Source organism: Dromaius novaehollandiae, chromosome 9 (genome assembly GCF_036370855.1).
Source record: "Dromaius novaehollandiae isolate bDroNov1 chromosome 9, bDroNov1.hap1, whole genome shotgun sequence".
NCBI classification, from domain to species: domain Eukaryota; kingdom Metazoa; phylum Chordata; class Aves; order Casuariiformes; family Dromaiidae; genus Dromaius; species Dromaius novaehollandiae.
Window position 1 is genome coordinate 5696750 of NC_088106.1, and position 14246 is coordinate 5710995.

The 14246-nt window shown below is 37.9% G+C and overlaps 1 protein-coding gene across 2 annotated transcripts in view; it reads left to right on the forward strand.

Moving 5' to 3' along the window:
• SERPINI1 (serpin family I member 1) overlaps positions 1-14246 on the forward strand; it is a 54903-nt gene that overhangs the window by 18049 nt on the left and 22608 nt on the right. For both annotated transcript variants that reach the window (XM_064516585.1, XM_064516586.1), the window contains exons 2-3: positions 10487-10752; positions 12968-13198. In XM_064516585.1, the coding sequence (XP_064372655.1) occupies positions 10503-10752; positions 12968-13198 (481 nt within the window). In that variant the 5' untranslated portion in view covers positions 10487-10502. The remainder of the gene's footprint in view (positions 1-10486; positions 10753-12967; positions 13199-14246) is intronic.

A 14246-nucleotide genomic window follows, 5' to 3' on the forward strand; every position in this document is an offset into this window, starting at 1 on the left:
TGCCATTACCTAAACGTAAATGGAGTTCAATATTGGCTTCAGACTTGCAATCAACATTGCTTTATAGGAAAGCAAGCTGTTTTGTTTATTGCGCTTGCATTCACTTTATGAAGTCATAGACTCCTTTTCTCAAATCTTGATACACTTTAACTTGCTTAATCTTTTTGACATATAGCTATATCCATGGCTTGATCCTTTTCCCTCTGAAGTCCTTGTAAAGGAAACTAAACAACATATTAAAGAATTATCTGCTTTCAACTTTTGAATCGCACTGTTTCACAACCAGTATATACCTTGTACTCTGGAGTGATTTAAAGACTATCATTCTTCATTGCATTTTAAAGACCTTTTAAAGACTTCCTGAGTCAGCTGGTAGGCTGCTGAAATTGAATTTGGCAGAAGTCTTTTCCAAAGAGAAACAATTTTAAGGTACTTTCCATGCAGTATTCCCTATTTCTGTGAATCACTGAGTAGAGAAGGGCTACCTGTTCTGTTTGCATCCCTTTAAGTCCCTAATTAGTTGTCCTTCAGTCCTCCAACATTTTAAGGTTTAAAATTGTCTGTGAGGTCTTGTATAATGCCCACCTAAATATGTAGCTTAATGTAACATAAGTCACTTTATGCATAAGTAGAGTTGCAAGAAAAGGTGTAAGGCACTTGAAATGTATTTAAGTTTACTGGCTATAAATGCTTTCACAAAATGTATTTATATTTTTAGGTTCTGCTGAAACTGTAATATCATAATGCATTACAGCAATGTCTGTGACATAAATGACAGCTTTCATCACTTATAAAACTGTGCTCCAGTATATGCAGTTATGTTGCCTTTAGACTTAAACTGCAATGATTGCATCTGGCAGCTGCATATGGTGAAACTCAGCTACTGCCCCTTTAATTAAATTACAGTTGGGAGCAAGCTTCTGGGAGCTTGCTGATCAACTGAATTTCACAGTAAAATAACAGAATATGTGACTTACTGTAAATAAGGGAATTTGCAATACAAGCAAGAGCAGGCAAGTAGTTGTTCCCGTATCTAAAATAATTCATTGCCGTGTGCTGTCTGTGCCGCTTCTTACGTAGAAAAGACTAATACAGCATCAGATCACACTGTTCCTCTGTCCTCTTTTCCCAACCAATCCGTAAGTAAATCTAAGGGAGGAAAAGCAATGCTACTGTCTCATTTAGAGTATCTCCCCTAGGTGGTGGTTTCATTGTGAGTGGAGTAATAAATTTTATTTTTCATTGAAAAGAAAAAATTCTGAAAGTGTAACTTGTCAAAATTGGTTTGTAAGAGAGCCTATGTCTAAGGGCTCACCTCCGCTCCCATGTCTTGGCATGTCTCTGCTCCACAGTGAAAGCAGTCTTAAGAGCCGGTTCCAACTGCTGGGCACTGTCTCTGCTCTCCACACCTGTACTGAAGCACAGCTGCTGGGCAGCTGTTGTGACCTGAGCCTAAATCAGCTTTCAGGGTTCCTCACAAGGTTGAGCTAGAGAGTCTGGCAAACATCTTAGGTTATCAAAACCAGATAATCAGTAGTGCTGACCATATTGCTGGGGGAGTGGGGGTAGCAATGGAAACCTTTTTAAGGTAAGGCAACTTTGAGACCCCTGTATGAACCTTTTTGTTGTTCTTGCTCCTTGATTTGTTTTAAGACTGGGCTGCAAGCTACATCATGTTCTTGTGGGTAATCTAGTCATCTCTTTTCTGAAGAGAAGAAAATGTCTCAGATTTTACACTACTTGTAAAACAAAACAAAAAAAAAACAAAGAAGAAATTGAGATCCAATCACTGTTTTCCTGGTTTTCTCTTCTGATATGTTGAGTTTTAATTTGTTGTGCAAAAGGTATATATGGTTATTATATAATACCAAAAAACATAACCGATGCTTCTGAGATAAAACACTCATTCTCTCAGCCACCTTTATTCTTGTCAGTGCTGAACTGAGGTCAGCATCTTTACTGGAAGTCCAACATTCATGTAAGTGATCTCATTGCAAGAGGTACACTCACAACCCTCACTGAAAGCCACATATATATCATTGTGCACCTGCTTATGCTGCTTCTAAGAGACTTGACAGGTAGATCTTTTTGATCTGTTGAAAGCAGATCTAAAGCAGTATTTCAGTTTCTAGCCTTGAGGCTCTCCCTCCACCCACAGCTGGCTTTTGACCTTCTAAGGAGGCCTGTCTGCAGACCATCAATTCTGAACCTTTAGAATCCCCAAATTCTCCAGTACTTAAGATTTTTCTCCTTCCCAGAGCTTGGTTTTTGTGTCCTTTCTTATTTATAGCTTCTTCTTTGTGAAGAACATGGTAGTTGTCACAGATAAAAACACTTTGCCAAAGAATTTCTGAAGTTTTTCTTTTTTTCTAGCCAGAAGAAACAAATATAGAAGTTGTATATGGGTCAACACAACTGCAGGTCTTGGTAGTAGTTTCTGAAAAAGACCACCTTTCCTTAATTGTCTAGACATGGATTTAGATGTTTGCTTTAGGCTATTCAAATTTAAGTATTTTGGATGTAGCTTCTCAGCATCTCTTTTTATTTTTTAATTGGAGCTGAGGGATTATGCTTGAGGAAGCTTAATTAAGATATCTTTGGCTTGCATAATTGCATCAGCAGGTTAGTGACTCAGTGCCAAGTTCTCTGAAAGTTTAAAAATATTTGGGGTTTGAGGTTAGAAATTGTCAATGTGAAAGTTTTCAGTACTGTTTTCCTTTAAGGTTTTCTAGAAGCTGCTGATGTTTCGGGGCCATAACATATTCTGAGGAGCATGCCTTGCTGTATGTGTTTGAGAACATGGTTTTAGTACATCCCGAACGTTTCTTATCGAATGACTCTTCATCATCTAAGGTATTATATACCAACCCTTAAATACCACAGTGCTTGATACTACGCTGTTTTCTGATGAAATTGACCTCAAAGTTTGCTGCTGCAGAAGGCACTGACTCCCTCATTGACAGATGGTGATGAAATCCTGTAACTTTATTACTAATGTTCATGCAGATTGAAATATGACTGTAATTCCATGTCTCTGAAATAAACAAAATCAAACAAGCTCAATGATTGAGCATATGTCTGTAGAACCTCCATCTGACAAGGTCACATGCTCACATAGGCATATTAAGCTGCCTTTGCTAATTCAATATAAACACTTTTTGCAACACAGAAAACAAATATGCCTTAATATGAAGCAGTAGGCTTGCAGGCTAAATATAACATACGTGTCAGAAACAGTATTTAAGTCTGACACTGAGATGTGTAATTTCACATGGTTGTCATCACTTCTCTAATAACCAAACTACTTTGTAGATATCTTCAAGTACTACTTAAATTACCCATGATAGCTGTATCTTAGAACTGTTTATGGGCATTTAGTTATTCTCCCATTTCCTTTAAATACCATTTTCAGGAGGAGTCTCCTGTACCTTAATTCCATATATGTGCATACTTTAGTGGATTAAGTAGGCAGACCCTTATAGTCGTAGATGAGGTGTAGATTTCACATTTAGATGCTTGGTTATAATGGTTAGCCTTTGCACTGCCATCTGCTGTGTACCTGCTTGTTCTTTCTTGTCACACAAAAGTAATCATTTCTCAGGCTAAGTCAATGCAGGTTATAGCCTTGTTTTACAGTGCACTGATTGTGTAAGTTCCCGTGCTGAAGGAAGAGAATAGCTGAGTGACAGAGACGAAAAGGACAGTGAACAAAGTAAACAACATGAAGGAATGAAGTGCTGTATTACTTCTGTGGGATTTGTTAGGGGTAAAGCTGCGAAGTTCTAGATGTGAGAATGGTTTGCTCAGGTAATGCTAGCTGCAGATGAAATTTTTGCCTAATCTGCAAAATAAAAAATGCAAGGTTGGATTTCTGCACAAAGCAGAAAGGATTGAAATAATGATTCAATATCATACTGTGGTACAAACTGTTAAAATGGGTTTGTAAGAATCTTGTGATATGTAATAGCAGCCGCAATCCCCTGTTATTCCAGGGCAGCATGCCTGAGGCAAGCCTAAACAAGTCAGGGAGCTGCTCCTTATTGCTGTGTACCTTTGTGCATCCTTTAAGGTAGTCATGACAACAACTGCCTGGCCCTCAGCAGCTAATGAACTTGCTAACTGCTCAGTGCATCGCCCATGCTCAACTAGTGTTTGCTAGTTTCTTTATGCAGGGAGAGCCGTGTTGAGGTTTTTTTGATTATTATGCAGCCCTTCCCTCTGATATGTGTACCAACAAGACAGCATCTAGAATAAAGGTATCTGCAGCAATTGTCATGTTTACTAGCTAGCAAAGCAATAGTTGCTGAAACTTTCATCAAACTTGTCCATCTTTCCATAATTAAAATCTATTGCAAACAAATAATGTGGTTTTGGTTGGGTATTGGGGAAGCAAGGGGCATCCAACTCCTACCTAACAAAAATTTCTTGTGTATTTGTGTGGTGTGGGGGTTTTGTTGACTTTCTCCCTCTGACCAGGTGAACTTGCTCCCAAGTAAATTCTTTTTTTTTTCTTTTTTTTTTTTAAACAAAAGCTGTTCTGCATATTACTTTGTTCCTACAGGTCCTCTTCTCTAAAGGAGAGAATGCAGTCTGTCCTGCTACTACACTTGCTTGTCTCCCCAAGCTTTTCCTTCATCAGAAGGAATCAGCAGTTTTTCCTCATTTGCTTCCCATACTGTTGGTGTTTAGCTTGCATGTAGCCAAGAGTAATCTTGAAGGCAACTAATCTTGGTTTAGCCTCTGTGTGCTGAGGAACTAAGGGCAATATATCACAGTTTTATTTTGTAAAGTCACTGAATTTTAAAAGCCATAAGGAAAGTTTCTTTATAAAACCCACAGTCTGTATAGGTGTAAAAGGCAAGGAAACAATAGCCTTTTTGTTTTTTAACATATCTGGCATGTACAAGGTGTTAAAATTTGACCCTTAATTGAATTTTTGGCACTTTCCTACTTCGAGTCCAGTTCTCCTTGCTGTTTCAAAACTCACGGAATTTTATTTCTGTGAACCCAGTGTGAGTTTCAGGCAATGTAACAGCTCTCAAAATATCTTGGCTTATAGAGGATGCTTGCCCCTTTTGCATTTTTCCTGAAAGCATATGTGATGAACTGAATAGTTCAGAGTTTGTGGGTGTGAGGGGGCGATGTTGTTCTACTTCCTCTCTCTTAGTCATTCCAGCCTTATGCTTGGAGAAAGGCAAGAGCTACAGTTGTAATCAGTCTTGTGTTCTAGCCTGTGGACATTTTTCTCTAAACATAATTTAAGTTGTTTTTTTCTGCTGTGCTGATGTGCAGGAGTACTACTGAACCTCTGCTGGCCATAGGACAAAAGAGCAGGAAAGTTGCCCTTGCACTGAGCTAATTGGAGTCTGTTGTGGAGGTGGGGCAGACTAAATTTTGGGGCTGATGAAATATTTACGGACGCTTTCTGAAATTTTGAAAGAAATTTTCCCAGGAATTGCACTAGTTATGACTTCAATGCAACTAACTACTGAAAGAAGCATTTCTGGAATCTCTCTGGATTACTTTAAGTAGTGAATGAGGGAAGTGATAAATGGCATATGAAGATTAAATTTCAAGGTGAAAAATCATTTGGTATTGGGAGGAAAGAAGTTGTTCCAAATGATCATGCTGTGCACAAAAACAAATTAAAATCAGAAAGAGAGGGGAGAGCCCTTCATTTAAGATGGTTCCAAGAAATTCAAGCTCTTTACAGAACTGCATCCAAAACCAAAAGAAGCCCACAGGCAAAATCTCACTACCCAGAGCAAAAGTACCAGGAGACCCACAAAGGAATGTCAGACTGAGTGGAGTAGGTGTTTAAGAAGTATGTGTGTTAGAGAAGCAGATTTAAATTGAAATTATGGTAAAATTTGTCAAATAACATGATGCACATGAGTATCATTGAATTGCTGCATCATTTAGTGTTCTGGTGCCACCTCTTTTTTTGAGAAGATCAGTTTGCAAGCAAGAACAAATCTAATACTATGACAAACCTCTGTAGCAAGAGATCATTTACTGTACACATTTCTTTTTTCAAGAAGAGGCTATAACGAGGAGAGCATTTGTGTATTTGCACTGATCCTTTCATCACCTGGTAGGGGGGAGAGTGTGTTCATGTATTTGGGTTAAGATGAAATACAGCAGAACTTAGTTTGTCACTGATTGGCCCTCAAACTGGAAATTCATGTGTGGCCTTAATAGCTGTGCTTGGTGATGAAAGGAATTTATTTCTTTTTTTAACTCGTGTAGTAGCCAGTAAATGCAAAATGCATACAGTAACATCTGAAACTGATGGTTCTTGGTTGTTTAAGTATGAACTTCAACTCCCTTTTCAGCTGATGCAGTATTATTTAACTAGATTGCACTGATGCAGAACAGCTAAGAGACTGTACTGCTGATGAGACTGACAAAGAATGCTGTCTAAAAAGTCTGATATTCATGGAAGTTGTTTAATTTCCCAGGCATACATTATGTAACGTTCAACTTCATTTCCTTCACTTAAAGTATGTTTGTGAATAGGGTATAGTGGATTTTAAAAAACGCTCTCCAATTCCATACTGTTGCAATCCAACAAAATAAGCAATGCTGTCAGATCTTAGTGAAGAAAGAGTTGAGAGCATGCCGCACCATAATAAGTGCATCTGTTCATTGGATCAAGACCTGCACGAAGGGGCATGAGAGAGCATAAAACCAGAAAGTAATATAGCCTTAAGTGGGGTGGAATCAGGGACACTATAGCCATTATGACTAGAATGCTAATTTAGAACTAGATTTCCAATTGTCATTAGACAAGTGTATGCTTTTTCCAGAAGTACAAAAAGAATTGAGTTGAAGAATTTACCCCAAACCTCTCAGCTTGGACAGGTAAGAATAAAATGTAAAAACAGGTAATCTTTCATGTTGGCTTGGAAGGCTTGATCAGAATGCTGTTCTATAGCCTTGTCCCACAGACATTCAGTCTGCTTTAGAACATCTTCCCTTACTTTGTACCCTTACTCATGCACTGTGCAAAAGCCATAGCTTCTGAAATACTGTAAGCTAGCACTGCCACCGGAAGAAATTGTTCCATCCTCTGCCTGGACCTGCCTGCTTTTTCCCACTTCACTGACTCCCTCCCTTTTTCCTGCATGTGTATATATGGGACCTTGTTATGACTTTCTCTAAACTGGAAGTGATATGGAAGGAGGGGGAAGAAATCTTAACTGTTTGGCTTTCATTGATTCATTCATACTTGGAATTTTGATTCAGCACAGTTTAACTTTATGCATTGACATCAATGGGATTTAAACATGTATTTAAAAACTAAGCTGAAACTTGGTGCTTTTTGCCTCAAAGAGCATTTCCCTTAATTAAAGTCTCACTTAAAAACTGATAACTTCATTCAAGTATGGACCAAAGTTTGATAAAGAATATAGATCTTACTTGTCTCAGTACATGTACCTATTTTATGTTTTGTCCAACCAAATATTTAGAAGTGGTTTTAGTTCAGTTATTTCACATGAGCTTTTGAGGAGACTAGTCAGGAAGAAAATCCTCAATTTGTATATGATTTGGGCTTTTTAGCATTATCTGATGCCAGATATTTTGTTAGCATTGCAATAGTCTAACTGACTTGGTGAGCACCTCAGTAAGACATATTCCCCCCCCCCCCATTCGTTTAATAAATGCCTAGCAATAGTGCATATGACAGGCGGCATCCAATGATGGTGTGCTGAATAGCTGCCTCTGCAACAAAAAGGCTTTGGAGAAATTTCCTTTTTTGAAATGGAAGATTATTTTATGTCTGCTGTAACCTCTTACTCAAAGCAGGCTGGAACAGTTCTGTGCTATGGGCTTGATACAGGGAAAATTCTTAGCTATTTTTATAACTACGTCAGTGTTCAGCAATGCAAGTTGTTTGCTCACATTAGGATGTGAATTTCTCTGAATTTGTAGGCCAGTTTAAAAGCCATGATGGCACTTTGAGTTCATCCTTAATAAAAGAAAAATAAACTTCTGCTTAGCTATTCCTGGAGTTTTTTGACACTGCCATCGACTTCCTGCAAGACTTGTGTGTATATATTTAGCTTAGCCTGTTCCTCCTGTGTAAAATATCACTTTATAAAGCTTCTTTCCTCACAGTTTTTTGGAGCTCTTTTTGTTCAGGCTGTCAGGTGTTCATAAGCATCTTTCCTTCTGTTTGCACAGCTTTCAGAAAGAGACAAATACCAGGGCTTTGTATATCACAGCAATGTGCTGAATGCAGTCTCTTGTGTTTGTAGTATGAGGAGAGATGCTTGCTCTATTTCTTTTTCATAAGGAAATCTAGAGTGTCCAGATCTGCAAAGGAAACAGGGAAATCAATCTATATACTGTCACAGAAATCTTAATATCCTTAAGCCAGTACTTTTGAAGTGGACAGGTAAAAAGTACTTATAGCTATTAAGAAAACTAATGAGAGCTTGTGATACATTTATGCTGTTTTGGACCATTAAAAGTTAATAGTCTCAGTCTTTATGAAGTAAGTAGCAAAGGTCATGCCACAGACTGAAACATGTTGCTTTGGGAGGGAGACAGTGAAATGTTTAGGTAGTTTTATAATTATGCTGAGGTATATAGTTATTAAGTAAAAAACAAAATTTGAAGCTAGTGCTTTAGGTCTAGATGAGTTATTCTGTGTCATTAAGTTGATGGTAAGTAGAGTAAGAATCTTCAGTGGAGATTTTTAATACTTTGCTATGAAACAAGTAAAGATTTACAGGTAGTGCAGAGAGATGATGTGATGCCAGCGTAGGGGAGTGCTTACTGGAATCGAGGAATGGGGCATATTTCACACAGCCAAATACTGCACATGTAAGCAATCATCAGAAAGGAGATGGGGGACAGGGTAAAACAAGGCCCTGGCTAACACACCTCAGTAGGGACCTGTCCTTTTCCCCTGAAGCTTTTGTGGTTTCCACACCTGTTCATCTGTTTCAATTTCTCACTGAAAAAATGAACAAAAAGCTGATCTGTGGCTAGGAGACGGGAAGAATCTTAAACAGTGACTACATCAAAGTTACTGCCAAAACACGTACATGTACCCTGTTGCTTTTTAAATTTCCTAGGCTATAAAATGTGAGTAATAGTGCTTAAATTATGTATCATTCAGTGTTGTGCGAGTCAATTAGATGATGCTACATAGTGCTTTGAAGATGAAATGCGTAACATAAATGTTGTATAAAGCTTACTAAGGGCCTCCCTTTCAGGTATGTAGAAGTCTGTGGCAACTCTAGAAACAGAAAAGCTGGGAAGCATAAGGCAGAGGCACTTAGGCTGGCTCATGCTAATTGACTTCAGTCAGGCAGCAGTCAGGTGCAGTCACACAAAGAAGGACCATGTTGGTAAGCACTGTAGACAGGCACAGCAACATGCAAATAATTCTTCTGGACCAAAGCTGTTTTATCATGGGTTCTCTAGACCACTAATTCAGGAATCTTTGCTGCTTTGTGTTAGAGATACCCTAAGTGTCTCAGAGAAGGAACTGAAATGTAAGCATGTTGGCTTGGTATTGCAGACCCCAAACACCTGTAAGCAGTATGTGAGGTGCTGAGGTAATGTGAGGTTTAAAGGAAAAATGGAGGGATGGAGATGTATGTAGATAGCTCTAGGAGCTGGAGTTTTAATAACATCAGCTGTTGTGTGTTTAGGCAAGCAGGTAGCATGGGAACTGTTGTTTACTGAAGCATTTTAGCAAAGCTGGGAGGTGGATTAGTGAAGAGCATTAGTACTAACCCTCTATTTCTCTATTTAGTTCACTTTCCCCTCTGTTGTGAAACTTTCTCACTGGTGTGTACAATAACCTTAACTTTCCTCTAAAGGTCTCAGAGCAGGTGTTGTGCCTTAGTCAAGTAACTAGCCAACTTTTCACTTTTATTTACTAACAAAAGTTATTTTGTTTGATAAACGAGGCATGTTTAGCACTGACTTATTTTTTTCAAAGACTTTTTTTGTTTGCCATGTTTTGTAACTGAGCAACATCATGGTATATTTCCTTTGTTATGAGTGTCAGCAAGCTCTCTTACAGTACTTAAAATAGTTTTACCAGTTTGGGGCTTTTAGTGGCTTAGATGAATAAGTTGCATCTTACTGGAAGGTCAAATGAAAGAAATGTCTTTAAGTCTTCTTGGTGAAGAACTGCAGAAGCGCATACCAATTCCAGAACCATTGTTACAAAAAAAGACTGTCCTTTGAGACTTTTTCTGTAGAAGTTGCGTTTTGCTAATCTATTGTAGGTAGATTTCAAAAGGATAAAGTCATGTAATGATCACTACTTCATAGATCATTACTTGAGTTTGAATGGTATGTTTTTCAGTGTCTCCTCCAAATAAATAAACTGAACTCCTTAACTGAATTTTTGTTCGCACATATTTAAGGCTAAACAATTTAATATTGTATTTCTTCCTTGAGCTGAATCTTTTATTTCTTAAGCAAGGCTGACTTATTTTCTCTAAATTTTATCTTGCAGATCTTAATCTCAAGACATGTATTTCCTTGGACTGTTGTCTTTGCTTGTTTTGCAAAGTAAGGCCTTCAGTACAAATTTTCCTGATGAAACCATTGCTGAGCTTTCTGTGAATGTTTACAATCAGCTGCGAGCTGCAAGAGAAGATGAGAATATTCTTTTCTCTCCTTTGAGCATTGTAATAGCCATGGGAATGGTAGAGCTTGGAGCCCATGGAACCACTTTGAAAGAAATTCGACATTCCTTGGGTTTTGACAGCTTAAAAAATGGTAAGGCCTTTTCATCATGTTTTATTGTGAGTATGTTTTTTGTCTTAAAGCAACTGATGGCAATGCCTGAACAACCATGGACACGACCCAGTGTTGTCTATGGGTTATTGATCAGTAGTCTCCTTGACCTCCTGTTTCACCTGAGCATGCTGAAGAAGGTTTTGGTGGATTCTACATAATCTGGGAGATGCTAATGTACAACCCTGGCTTGGGCACCTGAACCTCAAGCAATTGAAGTTAACTGTTAGTCTTGGCTTCCATATGTAAAATAAGTGTGTCACTTGCCTGAAAGTCATAAGATTATTTTTGGTAATATCATTTGTTAGGGCTTATAAAGAAACTTGAAAATGAAAGCAATAGAATTAAGCAATATTGCATCAAAGAAATATGAAAACATCTTAGTAATTTAATTGGAAATGTTATAATGCATCTCTAACTCTGACAAAATTTATTTTTTTCTAAGATACTTTACATAATTTTGTCATTCCTTGATAGAACTGACTGAAGTTTGTGGGGTTGGGGGAAAAGAAAGCTTACGTGATGGGTAAATGTTGAGTATCATTAGTCATGAAATTCATGTTTAAAATCTGTAGAAGGCAGGTGTATAATTCCTGTTGCATTAGCCATTGAAAGGCAGAATGCAGAGGTAAGGTGTAAAAACAGGTGTGCTTATACTTCATCTTTTGCCTTGTTTCTTCTAATATTGAATTTCACTGTAAGAAATATGCAACTAATGTAATTGTATGGATGCAACTGAGGGCAAAATTTTGCCACGCGTTCTTGTTTGTATAATAGAATCTGCAAGTTCTTTACCCTAAATTCTGTCTCTAATATTCTGTCTGCATTGCACTGCGTAGCAAACAGATATTCAAGCCAACTTAAGAAATAAGTGCTTGGATGTTTCAAGATGATACCCTGTGGGTTCCCATTAGCCTTACTGAGAAACAGATGCATTTCTTTGGCAGAGAGAAAAATACTACCATACCATACCATGCCATTTCTGGGACTGGGTGAGCTGAGTCATGTGTCTTGATGTAGTGCTGCACTGTGGAATGCAAGCACACTGTTAATGCAAGCCACTCTATAGTGTAACTGCAAATGGGGAGGATCAGTGAATGGCAAAAAATGACTTTGAAGAGGCAATTTCTATACATTTTGATATAGTAATTAGTTTGAAAACTGAATAAAACTTCTTATTCACTTATCTTACTGGACTTTTAAGTCCTCTGAAAGGATCTGGGGGAGGGAATTCTGAATACAGCTTAAAATAAGATGTGTTCAGCAAGTTCACTGTGCACTGTACCACTACACAGATGATGCCTGAAGATTACAGCACATGTTTACTTCTACAGCTTGACTCCAAAACATTGACAAGTTGTCCCCTGACTGTAATTGAAGAAGGTATGCAGTTGACTTAAGCTGGGCCATTCACAGTTCTTGCATGAATGATATTCCATGAAAGTACTCAATGATTTTGGCTTGGAATATATCATTTTGCTCAACTTTTAAGTTACTTTTTAAAATTTACCCAGAAATTTCAGCTTCAGGTGAACCATGCAACAGTACAAGCTTTCTGTCTTAAAGCAGAATACTTCGTGAGTCTCATCAGCTTGTTGCTTTAGGAGCAGTTCAGGTTTCTAGAGCTTTTTATCTGTGATGCTGTCACTGTCAGAATTCCTCATTAACCCAAACAAATAATTCTGTCCTTCTGAGGCCCTTACTTCGAAACTTGAAACTCATTGTTCTTTGCCAGGGCCCTAAACAATGGGCTTTTTGGATGTAACAAACATTCCATTAAGGATTTGTGATAAAGCATAAAAGCGTGACCTGTAAGAATAATTCTTTTAAATTGTTCTTCTTGTGTTGAAAGGAATACCATCGGCAGCTTTGTGTGTGATGGCGTCCAAATGCCTTGTTAATTATGCCTATTGTAGGTAGCAGAAAAAATAAGATATGAATAACATGATGTTCTGCCTTGTAGATTCTTCATTCAGATCTGAAGATGTGGGCAATTTCCAGTCAATAAGGCTGTGTGTGCTGGTCATTACAGGATTTAAAAAAAAAAAGAAAGATGCTATCTGTCAAATATAAAACACTTAAAAGGTGGACATCTGCCCTTCCCCTACACCCCCAATAGCTTTGTGAATTTCTGGAGGAAAACACAGAATTTCATTTCCTGAAATGTCTCCCTGAACCTATTTTTTTCTTTCTGCAGGTGAGGAGTTTGCATTCTTGAAGGAACTTTCTGATATGGCAACTACTGAAGAAAGTCATTATGTTCTGAGTATTGCTAACTCCCTCTATGTGCAGAATGGATTTCATGTCAGTGACAAATTTTTGCAATTGATGAAAAAATACTTCAAAGCTGAAGTGGAGAACGTAGATTTCAGTCAAAGCATGGCAGTAGCCACCCGCATCAATAAGTGGGTGGAGAATCATACAAACAGTAAGTCCATATGGTTCTTTTCTGTACTTCTGCAGTAAGTGTTCATTGTGTTTCCAAAGTTGCATAATTTTGTAGAATTGTTGCCTTGACTGTTATCTGTTCACTTTAAGACTAAAGTATCTCCTCCCGTAAAAAGAATTCTAATACCAATTCTTCATGGAATTATTTTTCCTGTGCAGGGATGATCTGTCTTTAGGTAGTATTTACTGTTACTAAACCACATGCATCTGTCAGAATCTATCTTCTTCTGTGCTGCTATCTTGAAGTATCTGTAACATTTATTGAAGGTGAATGATATTTTAATAGTTGGCATTTTAACAGTATTCTAATACTGATCTAGATATTTATTTATTAGAAATAAATAGATAAGTGCTGTTAACTGCAGAAAAATTTTCTATGAAGAGATTATTGGCCTATGTTCTAGGTGTGTGGAGGATCCCCAGTTCTGTTTCTCAGGAACTCAGGTGCAAGGTACTGAGAAATAGAACACTAAGGAATACAAAAGCTAACTTTGATAAGCACAAAATCGAACCCTGTAAGTGAATCTCTTCCAACTTGAGAAAACAACTCAAGTGAGCCAGATATCAAACACTTTCCCTACATGCTTTCAGGAAGATTAACAACAATTTGTACCAGGGGAAAGATGCAAGTGTGAAACTACTTTGTAAATGCATTTACTCAGACCTGCATGATATATAGTGCTTGCTTCACATGTGGAATCACAAGCATATGGTATTCTCTGATTACATGTGGAGTCAAGGTATGGGAGTGAAGTTACTGCCACCCCCCCCACCCCGCCACCCAGTAGGGATCAAAGCATAATCTTATTCTAGATCATCTGGCACACTCTGTGGAGGTTGATATTTTAAGGGTAATTCAACAACAGAGGACCAGTTCTAACACAATTGGTACCATTGTAAATCTAAAGGTAAGATCAGAATCTCCTTTAAGGAACTGACACATCACCATGTTGTCTGAATGTTTAAGAATCCGTAATGCTTTATAGAAACTTATGGCACTGAAGTAAAAAGCAGCTCATGTAATGCTC